This window comes from Pinus tabuliformis, chromosome X (assembly GCF_031772625.1).
Source record: "Pinus tabuliformis cultivar Carrire ecotype Pingquan chromosome X, CPIR1, whole genome shotgun sequence".
In the NCBI taxonomy this organism is placed as follows: Eukaryota; Viridiplantae; Streptophyta; class Pinopsida; order Pinales; family Pinaceae; genus Pinus; species Pinus tabuliformis.
Window position 1 is genome coordinate 1,238,326,983 of NC_142308.1, and position 20,360 is coordinate 1,238,347,342.

At 42.4% G+C, this 20,360-nt stretch overlaps 1 protein-coding gene across 3 annotated transcripts in view; it reads right to left on the reverse strand.

Annotated features, from left to right (window-relative positions):
- Positions 1-5,281: 5,281 nt before the first annotated feature.
- The window catches only part of LOC149144442 (uncharacterized), a 347,041-nt gene continuing 331,962 nt past the window's right edge, over positions 5,282-20,360 (reverse strand). For all 3 annotated transcript variants that reach the window (XM_089449167.1, XM_089449168.1, XM_089449165.1), the window contains 3 exons: positions 5,923-5,991; positions 5,724-5,769; positions 5,282-5,622 (listed from right to left, as the gene is read on the reverse strand). In XM_089449167.1, the coding sequence (XP_089305293.1) occupies positions 5,552-5,622; positions 5,724-5,769; positions 5,923-5,991 (186 nt within the window). In that variant the 3' untranslated portion in view covers positions 5,282-5,551. The remainder of the gene's footprint in view (positions 5,623-5,723; positions 5,770-5,922; positions 5,992-20,360) is intronic.

Here is a 20,360-nt window from a genome sequence, read left to right on the forward strand (position 1 = left end):
TGATTAATTGGTTTGTATTGCAGGTGGAACCAGAGGGAGAATTCTAGCCAAACCTCAGTGCATTTTGCAACAGAAACAACTCATGCTCCGGAATTGAGCAATCGAACAAGTTAAAGTGCAATGGAACTTGGAAGCACTTTGGGCCCAATGAAGCTACATGGGAGATGGCTGATCAGATGCAGACTATGTATCCTTCCTTATTTGTTGGTTGAGCAAATGAGTTTAATTTATATGTTTTTCCTTATGATTATGCATATGTGTATTGTAAGTACTACAACACGCTATGTTATGAAACTCCATAAGCATTATGTTTTTTTGGTTCTAAGTGTCAATGAACAACGAGGATGGTGTTCCCCCAAGAGGGAGGGGTTTGTAACAACCCCTAGTTTATTTTCGATGTGAATAAAATAAGAGCAAGGTTATGGGACACATATTCCACGTTGAATGTTAGGCAAAACACTATAGTGGGCATCACTTGTGATTAATTATTGGCTATGGAAATTGACACAGGCAAAGTGACAATAATTGACATTTATTTATGAAAATAAAGGAAAATAAGAGAAAAGGAAGGTGAAGAGACACAAATTTGCATGCAAGGGAAATTAGAGGAAAAATGAAGGAAAATGAAGAAAATAGAGAAATCAATGATAAAAAGACATCAAAGAATCAATTGCTAGCTTTTTGACAGTTTTGAGTTGAGCTCTCCTTTCATTCACTCTCTCATACACTCTTGCACACTTAGAGTATTCTTCGAGCATGCTTGGAGCACTCTAGCATTCACTTGGATTTGGAGAAAGAAAGCAAAGGAAAGCAGGGAGTGCAAGGAAACAGTTGGATCAACAACTACAACTGGATTGCTTTGTAGGTAACAGGTTGCATGTGTGATTTCCTTGCTGGTTTTGGATGCATGGTATATGCATGTGGTTCCTTGGTTATGTGCTGTCATTGACATGGAGATTTGCTTGGATTTATAGTGGTTTCAACCTTGCCTTGCCATTTCCTGGATAGCCATGGTGTTGTGGGTTTTCCACTTGTTTTTCTGATTGGTGCTCAGGTTCCTGATGGTTATTGGTTGGAACAAACGCTATGGAAGCCCTGGAACAACTTGGTTTGAGTTACTAGTTCTTGGAGTCGTAGGTTGGGACAAATGCTCTAGAGCCCTTGGTGGGTTGAGTTACTAGTCCCTGGAGCCGCGGTTGGAACAAACACTCTGGAGCCCTGGAAGGTTGTGGGTTGAGTTACTAGTTCCTAGAGCCCTGGACAACTTGGGTAGAGACCGATCTGGTTGATGTTAGTGATTTCTGGACCGTAGAGGTGAAATCATTGTGGTTGAGGGTTGAGGTGGTTTGGCCTCTGGAAGCCCTGATTGGTTTTGTCTTGGTTTATTTCATGAGATCCCACATTCATGCTTGGAATATGGCATGGGGGTGATTGGCTGAAAGAGAGATTTGGTTCAGCCCAATCTATGGTCAAGTGGTACATGGAAGTCCCTGACTTGGTTGGCATTTTCATATGTTAATAAGAGTTATTTTCCTATTGTGATTTATGAGCACTTGTACTGGTTATGATGTTGACATTATGGTTGATTTGCCATGGTTTATATGTTGGTTATTTGCTGGTTATATGATGTAATCTATCTATGGCTTTTGACATGTTTTGATAAGTTATTGATTGGTTGATGAATGCATGGACTAACAAGTGTTAATACAACCAACTAGACAGGGCTTAGAGCCTTCTTGGTGATTCCCAAAAGAAGACTATCAATTTATGATCAGATATGTATTCATGACCTGTAGCTTACATGTTTGCCATATGTTTGACGAAATGTCTGTTATGGATTATGCATGTCTAGGTCAAATTCTTGCTTCAAGTTTGAATGTTTGGCATTGTCGTCAAGTTAATTATGATTTTAGAAAGTTACAAGCAATTCTGGGCAGTGGTATGGAGGCTAGCTTGAAAAAGTGGCTTAGATCTTGGAACAATTGACACTAAACTGGACGATTTAGGTCATAATTGCATGGAAGCAGGCTTATGCATGCGGTTGGGGCCTCATAACCGTACTCTTGCCTTGTTGTGCGTGCGGATGGGGTGTTAGGTCAGAGGAAAAAGGTTCCAGCTTAGGGATTGATCACTTGGGGTGGTTGTTTAGCTCCTGAGTGGTCTGTAGTCCCTGTAGGATATCTGTAAGTGTCGATGTGTCGGCCCCACTTCCATAACTGGAACTTGGAGGTTGGGTCATATCATAGTGACATACATCTCATGTTTAGCCCAACGAGCTTGTGAATTTGGGTGAATGTGGGAGAAGGCATTTACAAATATATCTCGAAGTCCATAGCAATTGAACAATAAAATCCATTTATTTAGTTTTTTGTGTTTCACTTTTAGTATTTTTTTTTAAACTTTTTTCATAATTATGTGGAATTTGTTTATTTAATATTGTTGCTTTAGAAGTTTTTTTGTAAGCCAGTACAAAGTTTTCTATTAATACAAAACCAATATTACATTGTTACCATGATAATCATGGACAATGGTTATGAAAACCAGAGTCTCCATACTAACAACAGTTACAACCAATATCATCCAAAATACCAAAAAGACTATAACCATTACATGACCGTGAAGGACTAGAGACAACATAGATGCCATAACGACTTCACCATCAGGAACAGAGCCGGACCATTGACCACTGGTAACAAGCTAACACACAACACAACACCGTAACAAACATATTGTTGCCGTCAACTGCATAGTGTAAAAAATAAAGATATACCAACATAGGCATTGAACATTTTTCTCATGATGCAGACCTCCAATAAAGCCCTTAGTTCAAACTTCTCCCAAATGCGCAAAGGGTTGAATGCAACATGCACCATATAATCTGCTCATTTCTACGAAGGTCTTTAGAAAACACAACAGGAATAATAATGAAACCTCCACTATGGTTTGCCAGCTCCTCGATAGGACGTTGGTTGATATTAACCATCCTTATAACCATGGCCTTGATGCATTGCGGATTAGACATGACAAAAGACATTCAAAACACATTTTAATTCCTGTGCATGTTATGTCATGTTTCCACCCCCATCAGGGAAATCGAGGCAGCACATATGCCATAAGACTTCGCCATCAGGACATAACATGAACATTGACCATTGGTAACAAGCTACCACACAACACAACACCATAACAAACATTGTTGCTGACAACTGCAAAGTGTAAAAAGCAAAGATATACCAGCATAACATAGGCACATCATTTGGCACCTCTGTTCCATGATCTTCATCCATATCTTCTAAGACCTCAAAAATGTTCTTATCTGTGAGTGTCGATTGCGTCACTTGATTTCGAGTTTGAAGGTTTCGCTTTTTCATAGGTACCTTTGTAAAACCCTCCAATCGCATCGCCTAGCATTCTCTTGATCCTTTCTAGTTGAGCAGTCACAAAATAAATGACCATGGTCATGACAAAGTCTACAATAGAAATGTTGAAGGAAATGTAACTAGGTTCGGTCTTCATAAATGTACTTTTGATATTTGTACTTATTCAAGAAAAGAAATATTATTTTTATAATATATGTCAATGAGTTTCTTGCTCATTGAAGTAGGTCTAGCACATGTCAAAGTGCTATAGGTGAGTCAAAGAGTCAAAAGAATTATGTTGAAGAACTTAAGGGTATGTTACATGATGTATATTTATGTATAAAAGTCAAAGAAGACACCTCCAAGCAAAGACACCATCAAAAGAAGCAATGGCACCATTAAAAGCACCTATTGCAGCAAAGAAAATCAAGTCGACCTCAAAGCTACAAGTCGGCCTAAAAGGAGGGACAAACCTCTATATATAGAGGCTGTCCACTCCCTCAAAAGATAACGCATTCCTCTCTAAAATCTGCGAAGGTAAAAAGGCAAGAAAAGGTGGAAAAGAGTGAAGGAAAAGGGTCTCAAAGTGCAGCGAGGAAGAAGGGTATATGACCGAAGTTAAATAGGTCTGTTCTAGGGCTACAACAATCACACGTGCGAGGAAACAAAGGGTTGTCCCTACGGCTATGACAACAACAATTCATAGTCATCCATCTATCTTTGTTTGGGGCTAAATCTAGGCCTACAAGGCCTCCTACTCAAGCGTAGAAGAAAGACACTCAAGCGAAGGAGAGAAGGGCATACAACACCAAGTGAACCTCCCACACGTGTGAGAAACTAGGGCAACAGAACAACAATACAGTCATACACTCATATCTCAAGAAGGATCTCATTTGGTCAAAGAAGAAGTCTACTTGAGCAAGGGATAGAAGAGGAACACCTCATCTAGAAGGCTCACTCAAGGAAGGTCTATCTCTAGACAAGAAACAAAGAATATATATATATATATATATATAACACCAATATGCTTCTATATCAAACATCACTTAGTATATATCTGATTATATATTTATGGATTCCATTTTTTTTTGGAGTTGTCTTTAGTGCGACTTTTTGGACTCTCTGGTGCCGGAAGCCAGTGGAACGATTTGAAGTGAAATCTTGATTTGTGTTATTTAAACTAATTTTTTGACTGTATATATGGATTCAGCGCCCTGGAAAATCCCTAGGGCACTTCGATTGCACATAATTACCCATAAAACTTGTGATTTCAATAAATTCCTGCCGGATTTTAGAGAAATTTGACCGGAAAAACCCACTTTAAAAGCTTCCACAAAATCGCACTAAAAACAACTCCATTTTTTTGGCATTGCATTGATCTTTGTCAGAAATGAGCATGCAGTGGTTCAGCAGTGCAAGGTCTTTTGGCCAGTACGGAACACCCATAGGGATAAAAATAATGGTACAGCCACATCAGTGTATGTACACGTGTGTATATATATATATGTCAGACTACCTACTTCGCATATAGGTTGGTTTAAAAGTTTTCTGTAGTTGATAGAATGGCGAATTAACACATGAAAAGATGAAATTCCGGGAGTCAAGAGCAATCTGGGGATATTTTGTTGCCCTGTAACACTGGTCTTGATCCTGGTGCAACTAAAGTCACAGTTAGATTTGTAACTTTGGAATTCATAAAATGCTGGATATTTTTCACATGAGCATAGGAAATGTCGATGGAAGTAATTTCAAGGGATGAAACCAGGTGTGCGTTCCAAGTGATTTTTGCTAAATAAATACCTTTAGATCTCTTACCTTGGCTCAAGGAAGTCTACTTTTTTCACAGCATCCCTTGGGGCATAAACCACTTCTGATATATCTGAGCTTACATCTGAAAAATGTCTACCATGAAAAGTTGAAGCTAAAGATAAAATATTACAAATCGTTATGTTATATTTAAAACATGTAATTTTGTGAAACACACAGGATAAAACTGCTATGATCCACTATTTACATCAATTTACATAACTGCAGAATATAATTTCGTCCAATTGTAATCAAAACTTTAGTCAATCTTATTCATAAGAGCCAAAGCTTTCAGTTTTGCACCATATCGGTTTTGCATTTTTCCTAATCGAATGACTGTTCTTAAAATCTGGGGGGCTGAATAAAAGTAACGTATATTTTACAAATTAATCCAGTTTCTTAATCCCTGGAGATGACGGTAGAATAGATATGAGTGGGTCCCCATAACCTACCGGTTCTGCACAAAGTTACAGTCACAAGTCAGTAATAATTTTAACAGTCCACATTATCGGGAAACAAAATGCATAAGAACATTAGTAATTTGTAAACAGATCATACCACCATCTTCCCTTAGTATTCTTACTACCTCCCCAGCTACTTTACTCTGCCAAACAATATGTGGCAAACTGATTAGAAAAGGCTATCATCAGAACCCCGTGTGAATGCATGTAACAGGTTAAAATCAAATGGTGGAAGTTCTTGAACTGCTCAATTCCTCTGGCATAAAGGATGTTTAAAGATTTAGCACAAAACACACCTGTATGGGTTGCTGAGGGCCAAGCTGTTCAACAAAGCAAACTACTTGACCTTCTCTGATAGTTTGTCCCTGCAAAATACAATATATCTGTATCAGAAACTAGAGAAGGCATCAAAATACGTAATATTCCTAGTGGAAATATTAAGTGATAATCAAAGCAAAATCAAGAATATACAACCATAAACAAGCACACATGAAGAAAATATCAGTTTGCACCCAAAATAATTTCCAAAGGCTGAGCCATTTTATTATCGATGCAGAATGGAGTAAAAATGAGTAGGAATAGAGAAACTTGGGCTTGCTATAGCAAGCAAGGCAAAACCCAGGTAGAAATATTGAAGCCCAAGCGCTGAATGAGCTCCTCTTCAAAGACTGCGCAGGCCCAAAATTTCTCACTGCCGCTGCTGTAGGTAAACTGCTCTTTCTGCCCTCTACTCAGCTCCAAAAATTCTGCGAATTTAGCCATGAGCACCCCATGCCAACTCCACTAAAACCTAGAAAGCTTATGGCCCATTTCCAGCTGGTCCAGCAGGCCCTAAAAAGTGCGAATTCCTTAGCTTCCTGGCTCTGTGTCCGACAAGATGCCCACTGCTGAGAATGAGCTGGAAACCTCCCTCCAAAATCTGAAAATTTACAAGTGAATAGCCTCTGCTGATAGGAAAATTCCCCAACTGAAAAAATGCTGGCTTTTCCGGCTTCCCAAACTCCCACAAATAGATGGTATCTCCAGCCCTGAGTAGGCCCCAGAAAGGCACAGCTACGCCCTCAGAAATCCCTCTAGTTCAGGCCTGCAAACTCCCACAAATCTCCGGCAAAATTTCCCAAGAGAATCTCCTCAAATTTCCGGGACAATACCTGCTCTGTAACTCTTTCTCCCAAGGAGTGTGAAATTTCCTCCTGCGCCCGGATGTTCAGAAAATGGGACAAATTTCCCAGAAATCACCTCTGGAACAGCGCTGGAATTGTGTAGATGGGCTCCCCTAGAGTGGCACTCGAAGTCCACTAAAGATGGAGGTGAGATTCCCACCCATAAATCTCTTGTGCTGAACAACACAGTGTAGACTTGGCTCAGCAGTTCAAGCGTACAAGGGTTTAATTCTTCAATTGGCAAAAAGTCCCAAAATGAGGCCCTCCACCTCTATTTATTTTGCTGCCCCTTCTTCCTCCATGTGGGCCCCACAAGTTGAGTTCCCTCCTCTCTCTCTTCCCACAAATTCGAACTCTCCCAAGGGGTGCGAATCCCCTTTGGAGTGGCCCCCACGTTCCACTTGCACTTTGATTTATTTCCTCTTCTAATGTTTGGGAGTCTTCTTTCCTCAAAAAGTCAAGTGGGGTCCTCCTAACCCACCTTTCCTAAGTCAAACATGCCAAAATACCAAAATTGTGCAAAAAAGTATTTACTTAGCAAAATTTGCTAAGTGGGGACATCACAGTCCTCCTCGCCCAGATGTTGCTTGCCTTCAAACAATTGTAGTGATGGATGTTGAAGTACTTGTTCCCCTTCCCAAGTGGCATCCTCCTCAGGTAGGTCCTTCCATTTTACCAGAAACTCCCGGATAGCTCTATTCCCGAACTTCCTCTTTGTCACCTCCAAAATGGCCTTTGGTACCAAAACCAAATGTCCTTCATCCTCTAAGGGTGGTAACTCCATGGCGGCTGTCACTTGTTGTCCCAAGGCCTTTTTCAGGCATGAGATATGAAACATGTTGTGCACCTTACTCCTTGGTGGGGGTTCCAACTCATACGCTACCTCTCCAACTCGCTTGGTCACCCTGTATGACCCATAAAAGCATGGCTTGAGCTTCTCAGCTCCCTTTTGCTTCAAGGTGGATTGTCTGTATGGTTGGAGCCTTAGGAAAACCAAGTCCCCAACCTCAAAGTGCCTCTCAACCCTGTGCTTGTCAGCGTACATCTTCTGTTGATTTTGGGTGGTCTGTAAGTTGTCTTTGAGAGCTCTAAGGATCTCTTGGCTCTCCTAGATCCAATCTTTGGCGCTTGGGGCCCTGCTGTCTCCAAAAATCATGTCAGCAAAAGTCAAAGCATCGTAACCATATAAAGCACGGAAGGGAGACATACCAATGGACATATGATAGGTGGTGTTGTAGCAATACTCCCCAAGGTGTAGCCACTTCACCCACGTGCGCTGCTGCCCAGTCACATAGTTGCACAAGTACCCCTCTAGCCACTTGTTCAAGATCTAGGTCTGCCTGTCAGTTTGGGGGTGATAGCTCATGCTAGGTGTGAGCTCGGTCCCCACCAATCGGAAGAGCTCCTGCCAAAATGCCCCCATAAATCGGCTGTCCCGATCACTGACAATAGTCTTCAAAAGACCATGCAATCTGAAGATCTCTCTGAAGAAGATCTCTGCCACCTGTGATGCTGAATATTTGGCTGGAATAACGAAGAAATGGGCAAATTTTGTCAATCTGTCCACCACTACATAAATGCAATCACGCCCCTGTACTATTGGTAGCCCTGTGATGAAGTCCATGGATATGCTCTCCCACTTCCCCTCAAGAATATGGAGATTGTTCACGATCTCAGTTTGCCCATTGGTTTGGGGGTGATAGCTCGTGCTAGGTGTGAGCTCGGTCCCCACCAACCGAAAGAGCTCCTGCCAAAATGCCCCCATAAACCGACTGTCCCGATCATTCACAATAGTCTTCAGAACACCATGCAATTTGAAGATTTCTCTGAAGAAGAGATCTGCACCTGTGATGCTGAATATTTGGCTAGAATAGCGAAGAAATGGGCAAACTTTGTTAATCTGTCCACCACTACATAAATGTAATCGCACCCCTGTACCATTGGTAGCCCTGTGACAAAGTCCATGTATATGCTCTCCCACTTCCCCTCAGGAATAGGGAGACGCTGAAGCAGACCTATTGGATGTGTCAACTCCCCCTTATTTCTTTGGTATACATCACACTTTGGCACATGCCTCAAAACATCTCCCTTGAGGTCCCTCTAAGTGAAGTTCTCCCTGATGGCTTTGTATGTCTTAAGGAACCCCTGATGTACTGCTAGTGGGGAATCATGCGCAGCCTGTATGATCTTCTCTGGCAACGTGGAGTCCGATACCAAATAAATCTGGTCCTTGTAGTAGATCATGTCATTCATCACTCGGTATCTATCATCCCTTGCTGTGCCATCCAAGACCTCACATGCGTGTTGGTTCTTCGAATACTCAACCAGTAATTGTGCCCTCTAATCTTGGGCGATGCTCATGAGGGAAAGTGTAACAGGCCTCCTGGACAATGCATCGACAACCACATTTTGCTTGCCTTTGACATACTCAATGTCAAAATCGTAAGCCTGGATCTTATTGACCCACTTCTGCTACCACTAATTGAGCTCCCTTTGCTCCAAGAACAATCTGAGACTGTTGTTGTTAGTCTTCACCTTGAACCAGTTGCTCACCAAGTACTGCCGAAACTTGGCTAGCACATGCATTATGGCTAGCATCTCTTTTTCGTAGATGGAATATAACCTCTCATGTGCCTTTAGCTTCCTGCTCTCGAAAGCGATCAGGTGTCCCCCTTGCATCAAAACTGCTCCAAGGCCCTCTCCAGATGCATCACACTCCAAAACAAAGGGCTGCGTGAAGTCAGGCAAGGCCAACACAGGGCAACTGCTCATCACCTCCTTTAGGCGCTCAAAGGCCTCTTGCACTATATCTGTCCATGCAAATACCCCCTTCTTGGTTAAGTCTATGAGAGGGGCTGCCAACTGGGAAAATCCCCTCACAAATCTCTTATAATATGTGCAAATGCCCAGGAATCCCCTCAACTCAGTCACGTTCCTAGGTGTAGGCCAGTCTAGGATTGCCCTGATCTTCTCCTAGTGGACCCACACTTCATCCTTTCCAATGATGTGGCCAAGATACAACATCTCAGTCGGTCCTGTTACCCACCATTTTGTGGGTGATATCCCTAGGCGATTTTTTTTCTCGAAGATGGTCCTCAGCCGGCAGCCAACAGCCCCTTACAGCCACCAACTAGCTCATTGTGCCATTTCTTTGCCACCTGAGCCAACCATGTGGTCCCTCACTCATCTACCATGATCATATGTTTGAAGGTGGGCCTTCCGAACCTAAAAAGTATGCCTTGTCATTTGGTAATTGAATATTATAGTTTGCTTATCATGGGCACTTCTGGGCATGGATTAATGGGGGGATTTGGCGGAAAGAGGGTTAGATCTGTGCTCTTGTCCCTTGGACATCTTTTGGATGTTAACCTTGGACCCTCGTCTCGTGGGATCTCTTTTATTGACCTTTAGGATTTAGGGATGGTACTACATGGGAAACCTTGATTTTGGTTGTGTAGTCCTGCTCCCTCATACATATATATTACTCCCCTTCCACTCATTATAATCCCATTCATCATTTCTCCCACCTGGGTCCACATTCCTCCATTGGGTCCATATAGGGTTAGCCTTCCCCTTGTCCACACCTTGGGTCGGGCTTGGAATGATGGCCCAGAGGTTGATGCAGCTAAAAGCAAAAGTAAAAGCATAATTGGCCACATCCAACAGGAAAATGTACCACAAAATGTAAAAGATGGCCGGGACAAACACATTTAGCACGTGGGCAAAAGCCAATACATGAGCTCTACCCCATCATCGTGGCCATCACTCTGGTTCCTACAGGCCCTAGATGAGCCTCCTTTGTCATTTAGGAACCCATGATTGTCCCAACCCCTAGTGGTCAATGAACCGCCCTAGCTTAAAGGGGGGTATCCCTTGCTATATCTCACACATGATGCTCTTACCCCTTGAGCCACAAGCAATTAATTAAAGAAAAATCATAAAAGGTCGGGGCACCTCATGTACCACGATTGCTCCGTCCTATACATTATATACTCAAGTGTGGGCTTCCCTTGTATTAGCTACCCTTGTACCCCAACATGTGACCTAGGGCTGCCCCTTTTATTCCCTACTCCATTCATCTCTCCATCACATGCGACCACCATTTTAAAGGATGTACCTTGGACATACTATCCTCTTTAGAAGTAGAAACCACCTAATATGATACTGAGTTAACCCCACTTGGAGCTTGGAGACATTAGCACATCCCAAAACCCATTATGGAAGGGCATGCCATTATGAAGTCCCGACCTATTGTCTATGGTTTGTAAGCTCCTTTACTCGATTTCCTTGATGACTTGTGGTACTGGAAGGCTAGGTGATGCATTGGATCTTATGCAGAATTCCAGGTGGTCTCCATCTGAGGTTTGGTCTCCCTATACGAGGTCCTAACCCTCTAGAGGGCTACATTGGCACATGTAGGGTGTGTGTTGAGAACCATGGGCCTCCACAACAGTAGACAACACTCCATGGATCCCCAGAGATGTTCTTCGAGATTCACCTATTGGACAAGGAAGATGCACCCGGTTCACCTTTGCCCAGACAACCCTACAATTGTACCATGCACTTAGCAAATGACCCAGGACTTGTATGCTAATGTGGCATCACTTACACCATCATCTGAGCCCTTACAAATGATCTATAGGCATCTTCGACTTACTTGGAGACCCATGAGGTCACTTGTGTGCCCTCACACCCATTGGGAGCACCACAAGTTTATTATGTGGAGAACAAGGGGCCAACCCCTTGTCCATTACTTTTGGAAGTCCTATTCATCATTATGGCACTTATGGACTTCATCAGGCTTCTTAGAGAGCCCAACGATATGTATTATTGATCACTTGACCTCTTGAGAGGCTTGTTATTTTGTTTATGAGCTAGTTTGGTGGGCTTGTCACCAAAAGTTAGTTATTTGCACATTATTTCTATTTTAGGGGCTAATGTAGGCTCAAATAGCTAAATCGAACTCCTTAGAGGTGTATAAATACAAATGATGAGAGTTCATTTCTCATCATCACTTGGTTTGGACTTGTATCTCTCTTGAGATTTTCGCTATTCCTTCTTGGTGGATGAAATTTTGGAGCATGGATGAATTTTGATGTATGGATTGTCTTTTCTTATCTTGGAGCTTCATGATTGGCAAGTCTATTGGTGGTTGGATATATTCTCTTACATGTAAGTGAAAATTTAATGCTATTATTCTTTTACTTTGTCACATGCATTGATAATGAGATTTTCGCTATACTAGGGCTAGTTGCTGCATGCATTTGCAAAATTGTGGAATTATGTTTCTATATAGCATATCTCTATGTATGGGCCATGTATGTTGAACAAATTCTCCTAGGGATAATTCTATGGTTGAATTTATCTTGACAAGTCACTTCACCTTGCAAAACGAAGTATAAAAGCTTTTAAGGTCACTCTCCTTTGCCCTAATGACAAGCGAAGTTGATCTTAAGGCCTCCTTGACCTGGAAACAAAGTCTATCTTCATATTCTTCTTGACTCCAATCTCCCCAAAGGATTAGGCACTGGTCTACCATAAGGTGATCACTTAAAGAAACATTTTTCTTCACCTCCTTTATTCTAGGTCTAGCCACATTAGGGCTCCTAGAGCATCATTTTCCTGACAAACCACCCATAGAAAAACTTTGATCTCTTGGCCTCAACTGCGCTGGTGTCTCTCCTAGGCCTCCTCCAAATTTGAGGAAATTCTGACAGTGGTGTTGTGAGATATCCCAAGCCCTAACCTCAAGATTGGTTTTTGCCTTAAGTTTCCCTAGGCTAGTTTCTCATAGGGATCATTTTGCACCTTTGAGTGAAAATCAATTCTTTGATCCCTTTCTCCTCCTTGTTTAGGTCAAATCTATCATTGGTTGCTAGACTCCTTCCTCTTGACCTAACCTAGGTCCACTTGGTCCTGTGTGGTCCCATACCTTTGAAAAGTCAACTCTTCAAAAACCACTTGGGAAACCAAGTTCAACAAGGATTTTAGGGTTTTGGAAGCTCCTTTACAATTCACACTCCTTAAACCTAGCCCTTAAATCCTCATCCCCTTCTCCTAGAAAACCTTGTACCTTGCTTAAGAAGCAAGCAAGTCCCATTCTTGAGCCTTCCCTAGGAAAGGGTCCCCGAGATCACTTCACACCCATCTTAGTTGATCTATCCTTCATAAGTGATTCTCTATATATCGAGTCTCCTCCCATCAATGAAAGTCCGTAAAGAGTAGGAAGCTTTAGCTGTGGTGACAGTGGGCTTTAGCTTCATTGTTGCTCTTGACCTAGCAAGTGCCCCTCTAGGAGCCCCTGCTAGTTTGAGCAGTAACAAGTCCAAACTCACATTTGGACATCTTGGCATACAACTGCTGCTCTAAAATGTGCAACACCTCCTTAGCATGCTGCAAGTGCTCCTCCCACAGCTTGCTCTAGATCAAGATGTCATCAAAGAAAACTAGCACGTATTTGCGCAGTTGCTTACGAAACACGTGGTTCATGCAAGATTGAAAGGTAGCAGGGGTGTTGGTTAGCCCCAAGGGAATCACCAAAAACTTGAAATGTCGATAGTGACACTTGAACGCCATCTTCGGGATATCCTACTCTCTCACCCGAATCTAGTGGTACCCTGAGCGTAGATCTATCTTCGTGAAATACTTCACCCCCCTGAGTTCATCCATAAACTCATCAATGTGTGGGATGAGTATCTATTCTTTAGGGTCCTCTTGTTCAGAGCTTTGCAGTCGATGCATAGGCGGAGGGTCCCATCCTTTTTCTTCACCAACATCATGAATGAAGCAAAAGGACTACAGCTGGGCCTAACATGTCCCAACGCCCACAACTCTTGTATGGCCCACTCTATCTCATCCCTATAAGCCTTGGGATGCTGATACGGTGTAGTGATAACCGCATTCACCCCCTCCTCTAACTCAATGGTGTGCTCAAACCCCTGATCTGCTGGATGACCCAGTCAGATGTCTCTGAAAACTGCTAGATACCTGTCCAAAATTGCCTGAATATCAAGATCGGGTGGTCGTGGTCGAGCCCTAGCCTCTGAGATCCTCAACTCCACGACCCACTCTATATCTCCATGTCGCAAATCTTCCCCCATCCTGTGTGATGGTACTGTCTCGGGTGGGCACGAGTGCATGCCCCTCAGTACCACCATCTTCCCACATGGCCATGTGAACTCCATCTCCAAGACTCCAACCTCCTCCAATCCGTAGTAAAACACCCTAAAGAATAGAGCCACTGGACACCCATCACCACATTGGTGTTCGACACATCAACGAAAAAGAAGTGGTCTGTCATCGAATAGTTCCCCATAGTCACCATCATGCTGGGGACATATTGTGTGCACTGCATAGTCCTATCTCCGGGCACTAAGACTGAAAAGCCCTCAAAAGTCTTAGTGCGTATCCCTCTCCTCTCCACCATTTGCGCATCAACAAAATTGTGGGTAGCCCTATTGTCCAACAACATTGACACACGCTGCCTTTGCACCATGCCCCTGATCCTCAATGTCAAGTACTTCAGCATTGCCTGAAGCAAAGCAATGACTTACCTCGTAGGTAGGAAAGGGGCTCCTCCAGGTGGGGGAGGTGGGCCTCCTCCTCCAGCAGCCTGGTGTCCACCATCACCTCCATCATCCTCTAGCTCAACATCATCCTCCAGCTCATTGTTTGAGAAAACCTCTATATAATGGGCCTTGCCCTTGGTGCACCTATGCCTAGGTGCCCACGACTCCTGACAGGTAACGCATAATTTCCTCCTTCGGAGGTCTTGCCTAGTCTTCTCATCCAACAATCCAAGCCCCTGAGTCTCCCTCTATAGTGGGCGTCTGGTGTTTCTGCCCCCTATGGAAAATTGGACTGAGTGGGTACTGGTGCTCTAGTCTGGGGGATTGCATCCTGCAAATCCCAAGTACGACTAACCATGTCCTAGAGAGTAGCAGGTTTGTTCGACCTCACTAACCCTCGCAAAGGCTCAACCAACCCCTCCACAAACATAAAAAACCTCTTGGCCTTTGACAAATCTGGAACCATCACTGACACCCTCAGAAAATCTACTATGTAATGCTCTGGGTTGCCTATTTGCTTGAGCTGGGTCAGCTCCCAAAAATGAGCCTCGAGATCCCTCTTGTCGAAATGCTCCATAACCCTCCATGTGAATTCCTCATAAGAGGTCACGCTGGCATGCCCTAATGTAGATAATCCATGGAATCACCAATCGTGGGCCTCCCCTTCTAAGTGCAAGGTAGCCATCTTAATGGCTTCCACCTTCGTCATCTGATTGAGCTGGAAATATGTGTCTAGTTTCTCCACCCATGCTCTATTCATGCACTTAGCAGAGCCATCAAATGTGGGGAGATCCATCCTCCCAACAATGCACTATAGGTCTGAACTCTGCGTGTATGAGCCTCCTGTTCCCTTGCCCTTATTTCCTTGCTTGAGTAGGCAATAATCCTTGAAGCTTAGAGCAACTCGAAACTCTTCCCCTTGGGACTGCCACTCACGAAAATACTCCCCCATAGGCATCTCGTCTTGAACTTGCTGCTCCCTAGCACCTGGAGCCAAGAACTTGGGTATAGTCACCCTAGTTGGTCCACTGTAAATGTGAGGGTAGCTCTGAGGGGAATGATAGTTGAACTGATGGGATCCACCCGAGCTCTCTCCTCCTCCAATGAAGTCCCTAGGGATGTCCCTGTTGCGATTCTGCTGCTTAATCAACTCTAACATCTCCTTCTGCCCCTTTGCCAGATCATTCAAAGCCTTCAAGAGGCTTTGGAGGGCTGCGTCCTCTTTGCCCCCCATACTTGTTCCTCCCTTCTCCAGCTTAGGAACCTTCAGATCTGGGGTAATCTCAAACTCCATTTCTCTACTCTTGTATCTTTGCCTTCGGTAAGTAATGTTTTGCTTGTCCTCTGGGGTCATAAAAAGGCTTCTTCCACAGCTGGGCCAAGATTAAGGCTCCTATACCACTGTAATATTCCTAGTGGACATATTCAGTGATAATCAAAGCAAAATCAAGAACATACAACCATAAACAAGCACACATGGAAAAAATATTAGTTTGAACCCAAAATAATTTCCAAAAGCTAAGCCATTTTATTATTGATGCAGAATCGAGTACAAATGAGTAGGAATAGAGAAACCCGAGCTTGCTATAGCAAGCAAGACAAAACCCAGGTAAAATTAGTGAATCCTAAGTGCTGAATGAGCTCCTCTCCAAACATTTCGTTAGCCCAATATTTCTCACTGCTACTGCTGTAGGTGAACTGCTCTTTCTGCCCTCTATTCAACTCCAAAAATTCTGCAAATTTAGCCATGAGCTCCCCATGCCAACTCCACCAAAACCTAGAAAGCTTATGGCCCAATTCCAGCTAGCCCAGCAGGCCCTAAAAAGTGCAAATTCCTTGGCTTCCTGGCTCTGTGTCCCACAAGATGCCCACTGCTGAGAATGAGTTGGAAATTGCCCTCCAACAGTTGAAAATTTACAAGTGAATTGCCTTTGTTGATAGGCAAATTCCCCAATTGAAAAATGTTGGCTTTTTTGGCTTTTCAAACTTGCACAAACAGACAATATCTCTATCCCTGCGCAGGCCCCAGAAAGGCACAACTACGCCATCATAAATCCATCCAATTTATGCCTGCAAACTCCCACAAATCTTCAGCAAAATTTCCCAAGAGAATCTCCTCAAATTTATGGGATAATACCTGCTCTGTAACCCTTTCTCTCAAGAAGTGCGAAATTTCCTCCTACACCCATACTACTCAGAAAATGGGACGAATTTCCCAGAAATCACCTTCAGAAAAACGCTAGAATTGTGTAGATGGGCTCCCCTAGAGTGGCACTCGAAGTCCACTGAAGATGGAGGTGAGATTCTTGCCCAGAAATCCCTCGTGTTGAACAACACAGTGTAGACTTGGCTCAACAGCTCAAGCATACAAGGGTTTAATTCTTCAATTGGCAAAAGGTCCCAAAATGAGGCCCTCCACCTCTATTTATCTTGCTGCCCCTTTCTTCCTCCATGTGGGCCCCACAAGTCGAGTTCCCTCCTCTCTCTCTTCCCACAAATTCAAACTCTCTTAAGGGGTACGAATTCCCTTTGGAGTGGCCCCCACATTCCACTTGCACTTTGATTTATTTCCTCTTCTAATGTTTGGGAGCCTTCTTTCCTCAAAAAGTCAAGTGGGGTCCTCCTAACCCACCTTTCCTAACTCAAACATGCCAAAATACCAAAATTGTGCAAAAAATGTATTTACTTAGCAAAACTTGCTAAGTGGGGACATCAGAAAATAAGACTGAAAAGTTCAGCATAACAGATTATTAGCTTGAAATTAATCTTGATCATAATGGTAAAAAGTGCACGCCAACACCTTTCTTGTTTATTCATATAAGGCGACCATTCATGGGTAAATGCTAAAAGTTGATACCTAGGGGATCAATTTTTGGTCTCCTTAGAAAGGATCTAGCTTATCTATCTCATCCTTGACTCCATATGCCTAAAGGACAAGGCACTAGTCCAAGTCATTGGTGATCAATCCTAAATTTTGTCCATAATTTTCTCTTTTAAAATTGGTCCTTTTAAGGCTAGGCTGGAAATCTAGGGCTTGCAACGAAATTTTAGGGAGGAGGCTTTTTGGTGATTTGAGAGCCCAAACATCAAGTTTAGGGTCTAGGTGATTGCAATGATCCACCTACAATTTACAAACATAACGTAAATATTAGCATGCATATGATAGGTACATATGCATGTATCGCATATGCTGCATTAGTATATATGCAAACCATTTATAAAAGTCCAGCGAATGATTTATTGACATACGAGGTAAATACCTAAATTTGTCAGAATCAAATAAATATATACTTATGGAATGCTTGTTATACCACCACCGTAAAATAACTAATACATTATTCCAAATATATTAATACAAAAGAATTTAATTAAATAAAATAAATTATATATATATATTATAAAAAAAATATGTAAACCTAAAGGTTCTAAATTAAATAATTAAAGTTAAAAGCTAAGTAACCTGACACGGGGATTCGGGATTCGTAGGATACAGGGATTCGAGTGTCGGATTCAGACACATTGACCCCCCGGAACAGGACACGTAGGATTCGTTATATATATATATATATATTTAAAAATTAGATATTTCTTACACAAATTCTCATTAATTATACAAATTCATTGATTTCAAACATAGATCTTCATCTAGATGTTAGTTTTACTATTTACAAAGTAAGTTAGTAACATTATAGCATGCATAGTACATACAGAATTCAAATACATGTCACTGTCACATAAATCATACATGACAAATCTATGAATCATATATTCTAAATTCATAAATGATAAATCATAATACATATTCAATTCATCAATGATCCAATAGGAGAAAGACAAGATAGTAAGATAAAGACACTAACAACTATAGTTTTCTCATTAAGTCATCAAATCAAAATGTGTTACATAGGTAGTGCAATGCCAATGGCAAATAGAAATAGAAAATATAAAACAACTACAGATATACAAGCCTCAAGGCAGTAGGTAGCCCATGACTCATGAGTCATCAATCCTCATAGTCATCATCAGAATCAGCATCAATATCCTCATCATCATGGTCACCATTGCTCTCCTCTGCATCCTCCTCCTCCCCTGTATCCATAGTCGCCTCTGCATCTGCTAGTGTGGAGGATGACCCCTCTACATATCACTGTCATCAAATCTAATAGGCTCTAGCACTGGTTCATTGAGATCCATGTTGGCCAATGCCAACTCAACACTGCTGTCCATACCCATATCATCAGGAAATACATCCCACATCTTTGTCTTTCCCTTCAACCACTTTTCCCTCTGCCTGTAAATAAGACGAAGGTTGGTGTGCACATACACCAATGTCTTTGCCCTGGACTGCTCAAGCCCGCTCTTCTTCACACTATACAAATTCCCATATGTGCTCCAATTCTTCTCACAACAAGAGGATGAAGTCACCTGAGAGAGGAGCCTCATGGCTAACTGCTAAAGAGGAGGGCTTGTTGCCCCATGATTTGCCCACTAAGAATAGGGCTTCTTAGCTCCCCTGTCTCTAATCACATCATATCCTGCAAATCGACTAGTGCCAGTGGAAAACTCTGCAAAGGCATCCTCCACCTCATCAAGCAATGCTCTATCCTGAAAAACCTGCCTGAATGCATCTTTCCTCCCCTGTGAGATTTCACCATCCATGTGAGGAGGGAATCTGCGGGAAGGTCCACCATTCAGCCACTCATGGCTGTAGTATTTTGGGTTCAATGAGTGAGCCAAACAATGTAAAGGTGTGCAATTCTTGTCCCATCTGCTGACAAGAATATCCTGTATAGTACCACAGAAGGCCTTTGGTGATGTCTCATACTCGGGGCACTCACTCTGTAGAATAATGCTCCTCACAGACTCAATCATGGAATCCCATCCCTCATAAACCTCTCCTAGGATGGGTTTGTTTGTATCTGCAAATTGAAGCAAAGAAATGATAGGGTCCATGATTTGAATAATTAGATCTACCCTCTCCCACCAAGCATCATCTAGCACTGTGTCCTTCACTCTTTTAGAGGCTACTTGATCTATCTTTCTCCAAAAAGACCAAAACTCAGAAATAACCATGGCCCCAAGAGCGGTCTTGACCTCCCTCAACCTCTTCAACATGATGAATGAAGAGGCAAACTGCGTATCAACAATCTTCAACAATGATAGATTGATGTACTCTTTGTAGGTAGTGAGGGCATTTGTATGATTTTGCACAAAGTTACGGATATGTTGTGCATCCTCAATAATGTTACCAATCCAAAGCACATCAGAAGCAATGGATTTCAGTGCTAAGTTCAATGAATGGACAATGCAAGGTGTCCAAAACACTTGTGGATATTTAGCTTCCACAATCATGCCAGTTGCAAACAGGTGCATTATCTGTAATGATTTTCACACAAGAATCAACACCTACATCTTCAATAACTCTAATAAATAACTCACCCATAAATTGTGCATCCTTGTATTCTCTAAGTGTATCCATTGCTTTCAAGAAAATTGGACCATTCAAGGAAGACACCATGAAGTTGATGAGTGGGTGTCGTGCTGGATCTGTTCATCCATCAGAAACAATGCTAATCCCAGATGTTGGCCATGATGCTTTAATAGGCTCAAGCATTTTTTGCATCTCTAATTTTGTCTTCGTTAACAATGTGGTTTTAAGCTTCTCTGAACCAGGAGGCACATACCATGATGGAGACCCGTGAGTTAGAGCTCGACACATCTCAATAAATAGAGGTGAGCGTGCAACATTAAAGGATATGAAGTTTTGATAGAAAAAGAAGGCAATGGTGAGATCAAGCTCTTCCCGTTTCTCTTTTTGAAAAATCTTGTCCATTGGACCAAGTGAAATTGCCTTTCTTTTTGTTGCTTGTCCCCCAATAGAACTCTCAAATGGAAATTTGGTGGTGCCTTTCCTCAAAAATGGAAGGGGGTCATCATTCTTGGTTTTTCTTGATTTTGCAGCCACATTTGCCATATCGACAGTGAACTCTTTTTCCATTTCTT